The 19,467-nt window shown below is 35.1% G+C and overlaps 1 protein-coding gene across 1 annotated transcript in view; it reads right to left on the bottom strand.

Annotated features, from left to right (window-relative positions):
• Positions 1–971: 971 nt before the first annotated feature.
• LOC106876431 (E3 ubiquitin-protein ligase AMFR) overlaps positions 972–19,467 on the bottom strand; it is a 72,254-nt gene continuing 53,758 nt past the window's right edge. Inside the window, exons 8-15 of the mRNA XM_014924977.3 lie at positions 16,190–16,323; positions 15,838–15,948; positions 14,399–14,583; positions 9,642–9,748; positions 8,433–8,558; positions 7,228–7,568; positions 6,958–7,074; positions 972–5,571 (exon numbers count right to left, since the gene is read on the bottom strand). Coding sequence (XP_014780463.1) covers positions 5,436–5,571; positions 6,958–7,074; positions 7,228–7,568; positions 8,433–8,558; positions 9,642–9,748; positions 14,399–14,583; positions 15,838–15,948; positions 16,190–16,323 — 1,257 coding nt within the window. The 3' untranslated portion in view covers positions 972–5,435. The remainder of the gene's footprint in view (positions 5,572–6,957; positions 7,075–7,227; positions 7,569–8,432; positions 8,559–9,641; positions 9,749–14,398; positions 14,584–15,837; positions 15,949–16,189; positions 16,324–19,467) is intronic.

Genomic DNA, 19,467 nt, shown 5'->3' with positions numbered 1-19,467 from the left:
ATAGATGATATTAATTCCTATAAACCAATTTCATTAACACAAAAGTTGATGGTGAGAGAAAAATAAACTTTCTGGTAAATGTATGAGATGGCTAAGAAAAATTCTAGATGGCATTCAAGACAAGAAAAAAAGGTGTAAATATATAGATTAAATTGTGGGTAATACATTCCATGACAAGTGGAGAGAATAATATATAATAAATATACTCAAACTGCATAGAATTACTTGATTTTCTTTTCCCTCCATTCCTTATAATGGTAAATGAAATAACCTTAATGTAGACACAAAGCCAGCAATTCTGAGAACAGAAGGTTAATCCATTATTGATTATACTGTACACCCACCTCCCCACTCCAATTCTTGACTGGTAGTTTATTTTATTGGCTCTGAAAAGATGAAAGACAAAGTTAACCTCAGTGGAATTTGAACTTGGAACGTACAGAACCAAAAAAGATATAGGTTTCAAATTTTGGCACAAGGCCAACAAGTTTGGGGAAGGAGATAAGTTGATTACATTCGACCCCAGTACTCAACTGGAAGTTAATTTTATTGATCCTGAAAGGATGAAGGGCAAAGTTGACCTGGGTGGAATTTGAACTCAGAATGTGAAGACGGATGAAATGCCATTAAGCATTTTGATTGGTATGCTAATGACTCTGCCAGGAAGAATATTGCAAGGCAATTTGTTTGATGCTGTAACAATTCTACTGATTAATTGTCCTTAATGTAGCAAAAGAAATAATAAAACAGAAAAATAGAGGAAATCCATCTATCTATCTGTATAAATACAGATAGCTAGATAGACAGATAGATAGATAGAGATTACTGAATCAAAAAACTAAGAATTCTCTAATGCAAATAAGAGATTCAATACATATAAATTTTATTTAGTTATATAGAATTTTTATTTATTTAAATTATATCAGACTAAGAACTCCCATGATACAAATAACGAACTCAATATGCAAAAATAGAGAGCATGTAAAATTTATTCAGTTTATTTTTTTTTTATAAATTGCAACTTGTTTTGACTTAGAGAATTTGCTCTCACGCCAAAACAAGTTGAAATTCTTAAGAATAAAATTATGTATTTGTGTGTTTGATAATCGAGATTGTTTACAACTTTTAACCATAGCTTCATATTCCAGCCAAAGATGGAAAAAAAAAAAAAAAATTGCTTTCCGAAAAGCTGTTAAGAAGTGTGGCCCAAGTTTGTCAGAAATGTGACGCCAAAATCCCTGTCTTTGATGATGCGACAGAGATAACAATAATAATAATAATAATAATAATAATATTTTCTATATTTTCTACTACAGGTACAGAACCTGAAATTTGTGGGGAGGTGGGGTAAGTTGATTACATTGACTCCAGTGCTCAACCAGTGCTTATTTTATCAACCCCAAAAGAATGAAAGGCAAAGTTGACCTTGGCGGAATTTGAACACAGAATGTATTGACGGACGAAATGCAGCTAAGCATTCTGCCCGGTGCACGAATGATTCTGCCAGCTCACTGCCTTAATAACAACAATAACGATAATAATAATGACATCTTTCATTCATACAACATCACAAATTTGTGGAGACAGTGTATGTGTGTGTGTGTGTGTGTGTGGTTGTACAGTCAACTGAACTGACCCCAGGATGTAACTGGTACCAGTTATTTTAGCAACTCCAGAAAGATAACAAGTGGATAATCAATAAAAAGATATCTGAGATCTATAAGAATTTATCTACCTTTACAGCTAATACATAGAGTTATAAAAAAAAAAATCAAATCAAATAATCATGGTATCAGTACCATGGTTTTATTATTCTCTGGGGCATGCTGTAGTACAGAGAAGCTCTCAGCAATCTGGTTTCAATACTGGATTAGCATTGCTTTGTCAATAATGCTCTAAAGAAAAGGCATAAAAAGCAAAACCACCTTCAAAAAGAATCTGAATTTTCAGGGTTATGTAAAGAAATAATCTTTTTTTTTCGATGTCACAATAAACTGCTTTAGTTTGGTTAACAACAAATTCTTCATTCAACTTAAGAATGTTCCAACAAAGGGAGGGAAAATATGGAGAAAAAAATAAAAACCCAACAAAAAATTAGAAAAGCAATTTTTTGGGTTTTTTTTTTTTCTTTTGGTATTTCCATTGGAATGACTCTTGTAGTTTGTTTAGATAAAATTGTCAGTGTATATATTACAACAGCTAACAAGAGCATCAGAGAACAAATGAAGTCATCGCTGTTTAGCAGTAGTGGAAATCTTAGTAGTGAGTGCCACCAGCACTTCATACCAATATCTAATACAATTGTGAACCTCAGAGAAACACACCACCATCATCATTATAATAATCAACAACTGTAGCTGTCTTGTGTGTGTGTGCGGGTGTGAGAGAGAGAGAGAGAGAGAGAGAGAGAGAGAGAGAAAGACTGTTAGGGAAAAGAAGGTGAATGTGTATGAGTGAGCGAGAGAAAGAAAGAGGAGAGATTGTCAGAAAAAGTAAAGAGGGTGAATGAATGGTTGAGAGAGAGAGAGAGACTGTTAGAGAAAAGTAAAGTGAAAATGTGTGTGGGGAAGATAAAAGAAGATTGTACAAAAATGTGATGTGTGAGAGTGTTTGTGTGTGTGAGAGTGTTTGTGTGTGTGAGAGTGTTTGTGTATGTGTGTGTGTGTGAGAGAGAGAGAGATCTGAAAGAAAACAGGTGTCATTAGAAGAGGAGAATATTCTAAAAGACTTAATTCTAATTGTAGTAAATCATAATTCTACGAAGAACTGATAGGGAACAGAAGTAAGTAACAAGTTGAAATAGTTGAATGTCTGCTATCGAAATAGAGAATAAAAGCTAAACTAATACAAACATCACCTGAAGCTGTTATATTTCTCAAATTGCTGATATTAAAATTTGATTAAATAAAAATGAAATTAGAAAATTAAAAAAAAAACAAAAACAGGAAAAGAAAAATATGCAGTAAATTACAAAATAAATAGAAAAAAATGGAGAAAAAGAAACTATTCGAGGAGTTAAACACAATTTTTTTTTGTGAGAAAAAAATAAATAAACCCACAAAAATTAAGGCAAAGAAGAAAAAGGAAATAGTAAATGGTTTGTATTTGAGGGAATATTCTTGTATTCTTTTACTGACTTCACTCGGACTGTGACCATGCTGGGGCACCACCTTCGAGGATTTAATTGGTCAATCATATCTAACCCAGTATTCGTCTGATACTTATTTCATTGACCTTGGAAGAACAAAAGGCAAAGTTCAATGGAACTTCAAATGTAAAGGGATGTAAAGAGAATACCAAAAGGTATTTTCCTCAAAAGCTTTACTGATTCTGCCACCAACTGCCTGTACATGGCTTCTGATTTAGGCACAAGGCCAAAAATTTTGAGGGGAGGGGGCTTAGTCAATACCATCAACCACAGTATTTGACTAGTATGTTATTTTACTGACCCTGAAGGATGAAAGGCATTGCTGACCTCGACAGGATTTGAACTCAGATTGTAAGGAGACAGAAAAAACATGGCAATGCATTTTCCCCCAATGCTCGAATGATTCTGCCTTCTCACTGCCTGTTTATGATGAGAACTTAAACAGATACAGAAAAATATTGGAAATTTCTTAGAAGACACTACACAAGAAATTGAAATTATTTCAGGAAGGATAAAATAAAAAGATAATATATAAGGAATTTTTATTATTGTACGTATGTTTTTATTGTTTTTAAGATGAAGCAAATGAGGAAATTTAGTTCATTACTATTTTTATTCATAAATTTTTAATTTTAAAAATAGCTATATATTGAAAAGATTTACATTTTCTTAAACTGTATATCTAGAAATATGTTAGAAATATAAATTGCCACAAGTCATAGTTAGGTCACTTGAAAGCAAAGCAAGCCTGATAATTAAACAACTCAACAAGGTCGTTATGTTTAGTTTTTAAACTCTGATAGTTTAATTACCACCCACTGTAGTCTTGTTTTTGTTTATTTGCTTGTTAAAGTTTTAAATAAAACGTTTTCCGTTTTACTTTTCCCTTTTGTTTATTCCCTTCTCGGTGCAGAACAGAAGAATGGGACAGCTATGAGACGGTTGATATAAAAAAATGAGAATATTTATATGCATGTATGAATAAATAAAACAAAACCATTTCTTCTAACCAAAATAAGAAAAAAAAAAAATTTCAATATCAGAAATATAAAAAAAAAATACCTTCAAAATATTAACTGCATTATCTACCCGAATGGCAAGATGTATTTTATATATTATTGCAGATTTTAAGAAAACATAAAAAGAAAAAAAAGCTCATAATGTTAATTCATACAGGTAAGTTAGCAGAGTATTTCAAAAATTATTATCTAAACAAAACACAGTTAAAAAGAAATTACTTTTAAAGCAGAGGAGTCAAAAAAGGAAATTAACCTAAGCAATACAGAGGAATAATAGACATTTTTACCATCCTCATATTTACCACCATCTTATGTTAATTCCAAGATAGCTCTATATATATATATATATATATATATAGACAATATTGTTCATTATATATGATGTCTGGTGATATGCTTTTTGCAGTAGTTTGACAAGCAAGGTAACCCTTGAAATAAAACAAGCAAGAAAATAATAATTTAAACTCCACACTCAAAAGGAGTAACAAACATACAAACTCAGAGTTTATCTAAATCAAGTTTCTTTAATTAGTCATAGGCAAAAACCAATATATACACATTATATATATATATATATATATATATATATATATATATATATAAAATATATACTTTAAAATGTGTTTGACAAAAGTTTATCACACACAAACACAGACAGTATGGCATGCATACTCAAGTCAAGCTTAGAATCCAATGTGTGTTTGTGTGTGCGTGTGTGTGTCAGTGCCCGCATACACCTTAAATGAAATATTGCATTCACCTGTATAATGCATTCAGATATATAAAATAGAGTTCTGATTTAAAAACACTTTACAATAACTATAAGAACAATGTGAATGCAATAAAGGTGAACTTCCAAAAGTTTGTGTTCTGACTGTCTCACCCCAACCTGTAAAAAGCAGGCTGTGAAAGCAATGTTTTGGTATTCTGTTGTAGGCCAGATACGAAAGTGTAGCTTAGACAAAAGTGCTGGGAAGCAGCAGCAGCAGCAGCAACAGCAGCAGCAGGCATTCTCATTTAGACTCAGATCACATTCAAGTGTTTTTTATTTATTGAGTATTATCATCATCATTCCAGTTCTCTCTTCTCCCGCTAACAGAATGACAACTGGGTGCAGGGTGTTATGTAGCATGTTCTACACCCTAGAGGGAGGGTAGAAGAAAGCAAGTGAACTCCAGGTAAAGAGAGAAAGGGACAAAAATATGAAATAAGAAGTCACGAAGAAAAGAAAATTTTGGAGAGGAGCAATTGAATTCTGGGGATGAATTTCATGTGTTCTGAGGTTGCTGTTCTTGCATCCGTCGTCTTGCTGCTTGATATGCCAATTCTCTCATGTCTGAAGTAATTGAATCATAGCCTTCCAAATCTTCACGGTTTGTTTCTCTCGGAACATTTAAGTAACGTCTGTAAATTAGAGAAAGAATTTTACTGAAATTTTTTTTGAAGAAAAAAAAAAAAAACGCAAAAAAATTACAAAGAAACGTCAGTGAAATAACCAACCTAAATAATTACTAAAAGAACTTAAATCTAAGAATTAGAGAAAACTCTCGTGCAAATTAGTTCTGTTAAAAATTTGTAAGTAACAACAGAATATGAAATAGATTATTTACTGTTGCTTTACACAGAAAATAAAAAAAAGAAACAATAATAATTAGTACTTTGTAAATATCACTTTCGAATTGGAAAAGCTAATCTAAGACCTCTTAAAATAATTTTCTAATATACACTGACAAACAATGCTCTTCAGCAGTAGTGGAAGTTACATCTACTTAAGGCAACAAATTGTTTCTTTCATCAAGAACATTGCTATGGGGCATGCCAGACACTTGCAAATACAGCTTTAACAGGCCACAAATGAAAGATAACCAAACATAGTGTTACATGGCATGTATGGAATTTTAACTTTCACCATTCTCTTTCTGATATATTGACAGCATCAACATGGTAGATCCCAGTATGACACAGGAAATGAGTAAGCACATCATGCTTTTGCCTTTAACCACCACCACCAATGACTCAGAGATCACCAGGGTCTTGAATGTAGCCAGGTCTTTTATGTTCAAGGTCCGGAAAAAGAGTGTGTGTGTGTGTGTGTGTATGTGTGTGTATATATATTCTTTTACCTATTTCAGTCATTTGACTGTGGCCATGCTGGAGCACCGCCTTCAGTCGAATAAATCAACCCCAGCACTTATGGAGGTGAGTGTATTTGTTCTGCGTGCACAACTGCTTGCTACCATGTGCTTTTGCTGTCACCAGTTGAACAAAAGGTGATACTTGTGTACATCTCCAGTAAACAGTAAGTTTATAGCTTGGCAGTTTCATTGGTTTCAACATGTAAAAGAAAGACCCCCTTCGGTCATAGAAAGTTACCCTCTGAGGCACAAGTCCGGACAAGGTTGTTTATGGAAGACCAGCACTCACCCATGCATGCCAGCTTCCCTTCTCTACATCACTGATGTTATCCAAGGGAAAGGCAAAGGCCAATACAGCTCGGTACCAGTGACATCGCAACTCATTTCAACAGCTGAGTGAACTGCAGCAACATGAAAAATAAAGTGTCTTGTTCAAGAACACAACACACAGCCCAGTCCAAGAATCAAACTCACCACCTCAAAACCACTGGAATAAAAACACCTAACATGAAAAAACAAGTAAAAGTTGGCAACAAGAACATCCAACCATAGAAAACTGCCTAGCTAAATTGTCTAACCCATGCCAGTCTGGAAACAGTAGACACAGAACAATGACATCACACCTAGGTTTATTTTAATTGTAAAATTGAATCACCTTCTGGCATTTTCCAGCATATTGTTTTTTCTCTGTTGTAACATCCCTTCTCTTTCACTTGCTGACTTTGAGAATCTTCCTCCAGTACACGTAGATGTAGGGAAGTCATCATGGGAACTAAAACCAAAATTGAGATGTAAAAAAAAAAAAAAAAAAAAATTCAATCGAAACGAAATTTAAGACTCAAATAACAATCATGTTAAAATTATCTCATTAAAGGTATTTTAAAAATGTTCAATTTTGGAAAAGGAGATGAGGATGTTACGTTACCTGCTGGATGAAGAAGCTGAATCAGAAACGGATACAAGAGATTGTTGACGAAATGAATGGAAACTTTCAGCTGAAGACAGTTCCATGCTGCTGCTGAGTAGAGGTGTGCTGTGTGGCGCCACCACTGCAGAAGTGGAAGGGATATTTGTGAGGTCACTGACACCGTTCTTGAATGGAGCATCCATCTGTAAAGAATTGATGTTCTCCTCACTGGGTACCTGGTCTAGGTCCTCACTGACAACTGCAGCAGCAGTCTGAACATCATGTTGTTCATTCAGAGTAGCAGATGATGCAGAAGGGGTTGAAATGAGGGTAGAAGAAGAGTTTGCTGACAGGGATGGCTGTGGAGAGAGACAGAGAGAATAAAACAGAGGCAATGATTAATATATGCATAATAAAAAATACTCTGTGTGTGTGTATGTATCATCACCCATATCAACATCTTTATTATAACATCCATTCTTCTAATGCTTGCATGAGTCAGTTGTTGAGACGTATTTTTGTTACTCCTGGATGCCCTTCCTGTCACCAACCCTCACTTGTTTCCAACAAAGGTAATATTTTCCCATGACCAATCAAGTTTTTCAGGAAAGTTAGGAAATGAATGATACCATTTGTATGACAGACATGCTTGTGTACAATTATCAAATAGTCAAGACAAACAAGCAACACACACACACACATGTTGAAGAATTGCTATTTCAAATGAAGTAGCACAATGGTTAACTGATGCTTAGAACTCCATGTAAATCCAAATTCAAATCAAGCATTAGACATCTGTCTTCCCATTTTCTTTCGGGATTATGTAAATAAATTTGAATAATTTATAGAGTATTTATCCAAGAGCAGAATAAAACAGATTTAGTTTATCATTTTCTTATAATATCATTTTTATGGGTTTCATTAGCGAATACTAGTATGTTGTGTGGTAATCATTAGATAGACTATTGCAACACCTTGAAACACCTGATATTCAGAAGAAAATAGTAATTTAATCCATAGTTATTTACCAATCTCAGTTGCTCAGCAATGCTAAATAAGAACAGCTCAGACTAGCAAATTAAGGTCCTTGCTAGTCACTCACATAGTCAACCATATTCATTGGTATCAATTATATTTACCCAGTTCTGTAATCTTTATAAACTAAAAAGATCACAGCTTTTAAGGAATCAGTATAAAAAACAGAAAAGATTTGAATGACTTACTGTTGGTATGGTTACACGTCCTTCCAGGATGTTGTCAATAGTGTGATCAACAGATCTTGTGATACGCAAGTCATCATTGATGACATTCAAAGGAATGTGAGGAAACACCAAGTGAACTTGACGAGCCTTTAAGAATAGAAAAAGAATTAATTAAATAATGTTTCCGATTACATTATTTATGTTTTGTAAAACACGAAACAAATAAGATTGATAATTAAAACTATAAACATGCACACTCAAAACACACATCATAGAGATGAGGGCAAAACGAATAAACTGAACAGGTTGAAGTTTTAATCTTTGCCATCCAGTTTCACATCCAGGCTCACTTTACAGGGATAGATTCTGCAAAGCTGTGTACTTGCATATGAATTGTTTGAGCAAGTCTGGATGCTTGTATTTAGAGAAATAGATAGATGGTGAGACATATATCAATACAGAGAGAGACACAGATATATAAATAAGGATAGTTTAGCTTCACTAGCATAAAATTTAAAATAGATTTCAGCATTAACAAATTGAGAAGGTCTGAGATTTCATTTTTTTTAATTTTAATTTTTTTTTATTAAGAGCAGCATAAACAAAAAAGTTCACGACCTATTTCCTGATTTAAATCTGACCAACGGGTTAAGTTTCTGAAGAAAAATATTCGAATTTGGGAAATAAGGAAATATAACAGACTGGTTTTAGTTATTTCTAATAAAAATTAAAGCAGTACATTGGTGGCATTGTTAGAGAGTCAAATAGAATGTCTCACACAGTATCTTCCAACTCCCTGCATCACAAGTTCAAATCGCATTGAGGTCAACTTTATCTTTTGTCTTTTTAGGGTCAACAGAAAAATATCAGTTCGAGGTGGTGGGTTAATGGAACTAAGGACATCAGGCTATATGCCTTTTAGTATTTGTTCTGGTTCTTTGACTTGAGTTTTGCAAAAGCCAATTTGGATGGTTGACTGAACTCAGCACCCAGTTTAACATTACCATCTTGTCTTTAGGTGTTTTTAAGGGAGTACACTATTACATGCATTTGGAGCAGGTCTCCAGTTTGAGGATACCTTACTCCCTCCCTCCAACAAGTCCCTGAGGCTCCTGTAAAGGGTTACAAGCACTGCCTTCCCTTCTGACAAAAAGATTAAAAAAAAAAAGAAAAGAAAAATATTAAGAAAAATTAAAATGGTCAACAATGAGAACTCTTAAAATACTTTACCATGCTATCCACTACAGAGGTTTGAGCGGCAGGCAGCCTGCTGGGTAAAAGTTGGGTATGTGTGACTTCAACAGAGAAACTTGGTAACCAGCTGACATATCGCGAACCTGAAGAAGGAAGCAGCAAATTCTTCAATCAGTAAAACACTTCAAACAATGACAAACAACAAAACAACTTTCATTTGATGATGAGTTTGTAGAAACCAAAGTGTGATTCTTCATTGGTTTTTTTTTTTTCCTTTGTTTCTTTGACAAAAATTCTTTATTCTAATGAATATTGTATTTCACCTCCTAACATACGAGAGAAAGAGACAGAAAATGGAATTCCCAAGATTCCTTATTAATCACTGTATGAATTCCATTTTCTGTCTCTTTCTCTCATGTTATAAACTCTACAGGCACAAAGGAATCACTCAAGTAGACCCAATGGAGCTTCTATTCATACTGTTGATGAGGACATCAGGTAGCCAAATACAGTGAATGGGTTTTAAATGGCATACTACCAGGTGTGTACCCAAATTTAAAACATGGGATGAAGTGGTGGGGACTGATCTTAGGATGCTAGGGCTTATGGAGGAAATGACAATGGACCAAGATGTTTGGCGGTATGAGGTTCTTGAGAAGATCCATCCATGAAACTGAGTGCTAGAAGAGTTGTGTCCCACCCACATGTAGCAACACCCTTTTCACCCACTCTACCCTAAGAAACCAAACTACAACCCCTCTTCTAAATTGCATCTTTCTCTCCCTCATATTTCCTCTTCATAAACTATGATTGCTTTCCAATCCCCTTTCTTGCCCCCACTGCCCTGCTCACTGTGTCACTACTCCCCAACACCCACACCCTATGTTTCTACCCACATTCTGTGCTCAGATCCTTTTCCAACATTACAATATGCATATTTATCTCCCTTATTCAACTGCATGCCATTTAAGTCTAAGTTCTCAACTTGGCAAAATTCCATGTCCTCTCATTGATAGAATAGCTCCGTGTTTTCAAACATATCCTGCATGCAAGTTTATTTCCAACTTGAACTAAACTGTCTACTGAAATCCAAGATACACATGTTTTCACCCAACATATATTAGCAGCAAAGATTAAAACCGTTTTGTCCTTATTGATTACTAACAGTAAGTTCTATCCGTTCTTTAAATCCCCTGCACTATTATCAGCTTGGCCAGTTGTTGCCAATTGTCTCTGCATTTGGAATATTTCAACAGGATGTATAAAATATCAATTCATGCATAGACAACGTGTACCAGCCAGGCAAATAGGTGAAGATTCAAACATCAAATATTATATACAAGGAAAGCAACATAAATCAGAATGGTTATGTCTTTTAGTTCTATTTCTCTTAACAAGAACAAAACTTAATTATGAGAAATGGTAACATTTTGAGTTAGAAGTTCAGAAAATGTGACCAGCATGGCTGCATTGTTTAATTTCAAACAATCACTGGAAGGTTATAAAGCTTGATCTAAATGGACTATTTTGGCTAATTGTCACAGCTGAAGACATTAAGATTTCAATAGGCACCGTGACAACACTATCAGTAATTTCAGTGGGAGAACCGACTCACATAAGGTGTTCTCTCTCTGATGAATTCATATCTTATTCAGTTAAATTCTTCTGTGCTCCGTCAATTTCATAAAGTCATGTTTCTAATTTGTATATAGAACTTAAAATGAGTGATTACCAAAATATTCAAGAAGTAATGAATCCTAGAAAAGCAAGAGAGAGAAACTCAATCAGGTGTGGTATGTACTTTCATTTTCTTTTGAACACAGAAGTAAAAATGATACCAAGCAACACAAGATCTTGGAGGGTTTATATAAGCCATGAGCATAGCCTTGAGACCAAACCAGTTAAACCAATAAATACTCATGTTTCTGATATGAGAATATCAGTATCAACATGTGAGATATTATTTCTCATAGCAGAATATACTCTCTTTTGCTACCATACAGTAATGTACTCAGGTATTTCTTGAGGGATTGCACCTACCTAGTATTTTAGGACTTATTTCTAAGCTCAAATGTTGCTTCTAGAGCAGCAAAAAGTTCTAATGAATATATTTGGACTACAATCAAAATAGATCATTTTAAGGACTCTTGAAGTTGCATCTAAATAAGGAAACAAAAACGTCTCCTTTATTACTACATTGTTTCACCAATATATCTGGAAGTTGCTTTCATTTTAATTCACTTGAAAGTGAGCAATCTGTGGATATTATCAAATTCTACAAAACACTGCTAATAAGGTAAGCAATATATCTGATTTCTGGGGAGAGGGTAAGTTCATTATATCGAACCCAGTGTTTATCAGTACCCAAAGGGATGAAAAAGCAAAGTTGGTAGAACCTGAATTCAGAATAAGGGGATGGACATAATGTTGATAAGCTATTTTGCTCAGCATGCTAACAATTCTGCCAACTTGCCACCTTACGGTAAGCAATACATTGATAACCAACATTGAATTTGTTGTTATAAAGACCTATAATGAATTTACTTTAGAAATAAAGAATTCTGCCCAATGAAAATACATTTTTTTTTTCACTAAATGAAAACAGAATGGGGCAAAATACTAAGTCACCTGTCAACTCACTGAATCAACTTGTAAAAAATACTATGAACCAGTTAAATCTTATTTTCTTTCACAAAGAGTTGTTTCCTCCACAATCTATTATTTTCTGCTCACCAGATCCATGATGGCAGCCTCTAATGACTTCTTGGCACTGTGGGGCTGCATACAACCTTCTCCTACCTTGGCAAGAGAGAAATATTGGCATTCACAGAAGTAGCTACAATACTGTCAAGCTTTGGATTTCCAACATTATATTTTTAATGGTAAAATAATAAGTGTTATGCAGCTCATAAGATATGACTTTTAAAAAGTTAAGTTCAAATTGGGATTCTGTAAAAATGCTTGGATTCTGCGGTATAGCTCCATATGTTACTGCAGGAAATTCACAGCATTGTTCTTATTGCTTGTTCCATCTCGAGCCATACCTGGCTAATAAGGGCTGGTTTCCCAGTTTCATTGGCATATAGGTTCCCCATCTGGATGGGATGCCAGTCCATCACAGGTGAGCTGCTAGATGCAGGAGGAAAGAGTGAGAGAAAGTTGTGGCGAAAGAGTCAGCAGAAGTTCGCCATTACCTTCTACCGGAGCTTAGGTGTTTCACTCATAAACACACACATCGCCAGGTTTGAGATTTGAACCCGCGATGCCTCGACCACAAGTTTAATGCTCTAACCACTAGGCCATGTGCCTCCACAATTCACAGCACTAGAGGTATATATTCTTTTTGAGGAAATCTTTGCACACTGTTTTAGCTATCCACTCACACACAACTTACAACAATTACAAATTTCTGTGTCCCACATTGATTCCGAAGATTCAGTAACCATGGTACAATATGAAAAGTAATGAATGTTAACATTTCATGTAGTGCTCACTGTTTATATATTACCAGCTCTACATACTAAAAGAGATGATAGTTTAGGCCATTATAAATCATAAAATCCAATACTAGAAAAGGGAATTCTGTTCAAAGCTAGACTTAAAGGTGACCCTCATTCTCAAGCAGCTTGGAACCAATTTATAACAAGCAGTTACAATCTTGAGCATAGTTAATTTACATGACAAAAGCATTGTCATGGGAATTGCAGTGTTTTGAGTTTGAAAATAATTATTAGAGAAATTCTTTGTACAAAAACGTTTCCCAGTCAAAATATATTGGACACGAAACTCGGCTTGCAATGATCTATTGGGACAAGCGAAAGCAAAATTGTCATGGCACCTGTGCCCAGCATCGCCTTTCTGGCACTTGTGCCGAATGGCACGTGCAAAGACATTTGAGCGAGATCGTTGCCAGTGTCGCTGAACTGGCTCCTGTGCAGGTGGCACGTAAAATACACCATTTTGAGCGTGGCCGTTGCCAGTACTGCCTGACTGGCCCTCGTGCCGGTGGCACGTAAAAGCACCCACTACACTCTCGGAGTGGTTGGCGTTAGGAAGGGCATCCAGTTGTAGAAACTCTGCCAAATGAAATTGGAGCCTGGTGTAGCCATCTGGTTCACCAGTCCTCAGTCAAATCGTCCAACCCATGCCAGCATGGAAAGCGGACGTTAAACGACGACGATGATGATGTATTTAATCAAAAAATATCCAACATCAAGTAAACACGTTTAAACAATTTGAACAATTTACTGTAACATTTACAGCTTTAGAGTAAAGATGTGAAATATTCTTGTGACACACTGGTAGATTCATTAGAGCAACAGAGAGAATACCTTGTGGTATTTGTTCTGACATTCAGTGCTCTGAGTTCAAATCCAGTCGGGATCAACTTTGGCATTCATTCCTTCAGAGTCAACAAAACAAGTATCAATCCAGGGCAGTGGACTAGCAGAATTGTAAGGACATTAGGATCAGATGCCTGGTGGTATCTGTTACATCTCATTGCATTCTAGCTTCAAATCCCACCCTCATCTACATAATCCATCACTCAGTTTAACACCATCGCCTGCCACCTTGGGTGCCGTTAGTGGCATCTTCTGTTGCAAGCATTCAAACAAGGCCTCCAGTTTAAGAATACCGCCTTCTCCCCCACTTTCCCTCAAGTCTTGGAGGCTCTGTGAGGGGGTCATGGGTACTGCATTTCTTCTTGTCTAAAAGATAATAATAACAACAGCAATCATATTTATTCAAACTCTAATTTTTTTTGAAAAATGTAATAATTGATGCTACTTTACCATCAAAATGGAAGAAATGGTTGGTTGTCTGCTGATTAGCTCCAGGTGGTTGTGGAGGGTTGTTTTCAGGAGTTTCTTCAGTTTCAGGCCGGTTGCTATTTGTCTCGTTGTTGGATCGATTATTTAACATAGTTCTACAGGTTGGACAAGATGTATCCTGTTCTAACCAAGATCTCAAACAAGAACTGTAATGATAATAATAATAATAATAATAATAATAATAAGGGACATCAAAAGATTGCTTGCTGAGACAAATAAGAGAAATACAACGATGAAGATGAAAAACATTCAACTTTTTGTCTGATCTTTAACTACACAGTAAATATAACTTGTTATAATTTATTGCTAACACAAAAAGTGCAGACATCTATGTGGATATGGAATTTGCTTAGTAATCACATAGTCTCAAATTCTATCAGACTGTCTGGTGCATAGGGTAAGTGTCTTCTATGAATGTTAATGAAGGTTAACAAAATTTTGTGAGTAGATCTGATGAATAGAAAGTGCATGGAGGCCCGCTGCATATATGTGTGTATAAGAGTGTGTATAGGAATGTTTACATTCTGCATTGTCATCGTCATGATGATGATGATGATGCAGATGTAGATGCAGAACGTCAACTTTCCATACTGGCATGGATTGGACAGCTTGACAGGAAGTCAAAGGCCAGGGGACACACCAGGTTCCAACAAGTAAATGTTGGGCTAAAAATGGTAACATTTATTGACATACCCTGCAACAAAATTGTTTTCCAGCTCTGCTCTTTCAATAATGATTGCAATAAGAAATCCCTTATTTGAAAAACAGATACGGGTGAGCAACAAGAAAGGCATTTGGCTGAAAATAATTCCTGAATAATTTGTTCATCCACCTCATACTTGCATCGCTGGATATGAGAGACAACCCAGGAAAAAATGTTTAGCCTAAAGTGGTCATTGTTAGACCATGTTTGGCGTGTACTTGTGTCCCAACTTAGATTGCCTGGTTAAAGATGATTAGGGACCCAGACATTCTGGGAGAAAAACTACCTCCAAATTTGGCACAAAGCCAGCAATTTTAGGGCAAGGGTGTCGGTTAATTACACCGATGCCAGTAATTGATTGGTATTTTATTTTATTGACCTCGAAAGGATGAAAGGCAAAGCTGACCTCTACAGGATTTGAACTCAAAATATAAAGAGCTGGTAGAAATGCTGCTAATCATTTTGTCTAGCATGCTAATGATTCTGCCAACTTGCCACTTTATTCTTGTATGTGTGTGTGTGTGCGGGGTAGGTAATTATACATTAATGTCTGATCTAAAGGCAAATTTTTCATGCCTGCTTAATGAACAAACAATTTAAATAGAAGCTTGTGGTTTGTGAAATGAATAGACTATTTGACTTTCTAAAATAAAAGATTCATTCACATGACCAAACATTATAAACAAGATAAACTTACTGGTGGAAAAGATGACCACAAGGCAATTTGCGAGCATTTTCCATTTTTTCCCAGCAGATAGCACAGTCATCATTGCAATTTTCCAGATCACTGGCACTTGCCATTGGAAATCTATAAAAATATGAAATAGAATAAATAAAATTTCAATCTTTGATACATAATTCAAATTATAATTTAAATAGAGTAAAAATAAATTTTGATTATCAACTAAATTTAAAAAAACTGAACCACATCTACAAATAGATTTGTTTAGTTATAAATCTAATTGCAATACAAAAACAGGAAAATGCATTTATGCTTGATAACGAGATTAATTGATTTACCATATTTACAACTTAACATGGGTACTGACCTTGCTTCCATGTTGCGTACCACTTTGATGTAGTTTTTGTGTCGCTTGATCCTTCTCTGGAACTCATGGAACAAGTAACGCAGTTGCATGAAAATCACCAAACTAGCCATACTCAGGAAAATCTTACCATAGAGCTGGAGAGAATGGTAAAATAATGTTAATTTACTACCGAAGTTATAGTAATAGTATGTGAAAAATAACAACATCTGTGCATGTATGTGCATGTGCTCGCATGTAATATATATATATATAAACAATATATGAGTATATGCATATATATGTACATGTATGTATATACGTTCATCCACATGTACATATAGATACATAACTGGGTACATGATGTGGCAAAAGAACAAGGACAAAAATGGTAAACAAGGTGCAACAAACAAGCAGGCCACATAGAAACATCCCCTTCATCAGCTTCCACCATTAAAACTCCGGCGTTTCGAAGAATTAAGGCAGTACACATCGTTAAAATGGTTCTTCCCACGAACACAAATTAAATTGTTTTCGTGGAGGGTAGTGGCGGACGGAAAACAAGACAGGAAAACGAAACGGCGAAATAAACAAACAAAAAGGCTATACAGCCAGACGTGAAGTGTGTATGTCTCGAACGCTGTGAAGCACGTACAGGAGGGGCAAAGAAGTACGTGCGAGCTTGGTGATTCCAAGATCGAAAAGAAATAGCAGCCGCACACACGTGACCAAGGCTGTGTGAAGAGAAAGAGTAGCAGAGGGAAGAGGAGGGGAGGAAGTAGAATAAAAGTGAGCAACGAGAGGTAGAGAGAGAGAGAGATAGTAGTAGTAGTAACGGTGAGAGGCAAAGGACGAGTAACAAGAGAGAGAAGTAGTGACAGGTAGAGGTGAAGAACAGTAGAGGGAAGAATGAGAGGGGGAGATAGAAATAGAGAGAGTCGCGTTAGAAAAATAGTTAAAACTTACTGTATAAAGGTAACGCGTGTGTTCTGTCATGATACAAACAATATATGAGTATATGCATATATATGTACATGTATGTATATACGTTCATCCACATGTACATATAGATACATAACTGGGTACATGACGTGGCAAAAGAACAAGGACAAAAATGGTAAACAAGGTGCAACAAACAATGTTTTGAGCCTATGCTCTTTGACAGGAAGAAATAAGAGGAAATAAATAGAGAGAGAATGAAAAAAACGTTGAACTCAGTGGTCCAATATATGATATATATATGATATATATACTAGCAGAGATACCAGGTGTTACCTGTGTCACATGGAATTGAAGAATTAAACTTTTCTTTTATATTTTCTCTAATGAACTGCAATACCAATGATTCGAATTTCATCAAAATTGGAGATTAAGAATTTTAATGAGGGTTCTTTCAGTCTTAACACACCCTAACAAAAATTCTGATCATGACATATTTATCCCATAGTACTCATCTTTATGCCCAGATTCCAAAATCCAAATCTTATAAAACCTATTCAAAGGTTTTTGCTCCTGAAAGCAGATTTTCTGTGGTGAGATTGCTCTTTCTATCACCAACCCTCACCTGTTTCCAAGCAAGGTAGTATTTCACCTTGGCCAGACATCTCGCAGAATAATGGAAATGAATGGCACTGTATGACAGAGACAATCATTTACAACTATCACAAGATGCCAAGGCACAGAAACACAAACACTCTCATGCATACACACACACACACACACGCATATATATATATATATATATATATATATATATATATATATATGCGAGTAAAAATAAATACAAAAAAGGTGGGGTTTTTTGTATGATTGTGTATAGAGGAATATATTATTTTGTTTAAAAGAGTTCCAACACTGTCTGTTTTTTATGTTTTATTTATATTCCTGCAGAACCAATGTGGGGTATAGAATATGGAATATATAATATATAATATAATATACAATATATAATATAAAATAAAATAAAATAAAAATGGATGGCACCATGAAATAAAGTATTGAATGTAGATGAAATATTGAGTGTTCAATATAAAGGATCAAATATATAAATATAAATATATAAAGGTGACTCGAGTTTCAGGGCTATTTCCCTTCGTCATGGCCGGTATGAGACTTTAACAGACTGTATATATATATATATATATATATATATACACACACACACACACACATGCACAAAAATACAACAGGCTTCTTTCAGTTTCTGCCTACTACTCATAAGGCTTTGGTTGGCCCAAGGTGCTATGCAGTGGAACTGAACCTCCAGAACCATGTGGTTGGGAAGCAAACTTTTTACCACAGTCACACTTGTATCTATCTAAATTGTAGTTAATTTTTCTACAATTAAACTTGCAAAAATAGTTAATCTATAAATTAACCATTTTCTGTAGGAAATAACTGTACAGTTATGATAAAAATAAAAAGCTAGATGACAAGCAGGATAATCTATCATGTGATTTTTAACATCTGTTAACAGTTTTAAAAAACTTCATAGAGGGAAGTATAAATTACCATAACAATGAAAAAATTAAATATTTTGTATTAAATTATATTGCAAATCGAAACAAATGAACTGAAGCCTAACTCAATAGATCAACAAATATAATGTTTCTTATTTACAAATAGTTTGATGATGATAGTGTATGAAAAAAAAAAAAGCTACATGATGGGGTGACTACTAGGAAGTCTGAGCCATTAAAGAAACCCCCTAAAATACTCAATAATGTGTTCAATGTGGGACTACATATTTTTATCAATTTTATTTTTTGTCAGAGTCCTCAGAAGTAGGTAAGTGGGGAGAGTGGTGAAACCTGTGACTCCTATACATCAAGACATCAAATTATCCTCAAACCTGGTTCAAATACTTGCATAGAAATGGATTCTACTAATGCACCCACCAGAGGCCATGAGATGGTGTTAAACTGAGCAACATATTCTAATCTTAAATCATATGAAGGCACGTGGCTTAGTGGTAAAGGTATTTGGCTCATGATTATAAAGTTACAAGTTCGATTCCTGGTAGTCCATGAGCAAGATACTTTATTTTTTTATGTTGCCCCAGTCCACTCAGCTAGCAAAGATGAGTTGTGTCTGTAATTCTAAGGGCCAGCCCTGACACATTCTGTGTCATGCTGAATCTCTCTGAGATCTACATTAATGGTGCGTGCATTTGTGGAGTGCTCAGCCACTTGCATGTTAATTTCACAAGCAAGCTGTTTTATTGAGTGGATCAACTGGAACCCTCGTCACCATGACTGATGGGAATACCAGTCATGATTAATATACACAAAATAAAAACACAG

This window comes from Octopus bimaculoides, chromosome 6, assembly GCF_046866305.1.
Source record: "Octopus bimaculoides isolate indiv1 chromosome 6, ASM4686630v1, whole genome shotgun sequence".
NCBI classification, from domain to species: domain Eukaryota; kingdom Metazoa; phylum Mollusca; class Cephalopoda; order Octopoda; family Octopodidae; genus Octopus; species Octopus bimaculoides.
The sequence above is the reverse complement of the archived record's forward strand: the minus strand, read 5'-3'. Positions and strand labels throughout refer to the sequence as shown.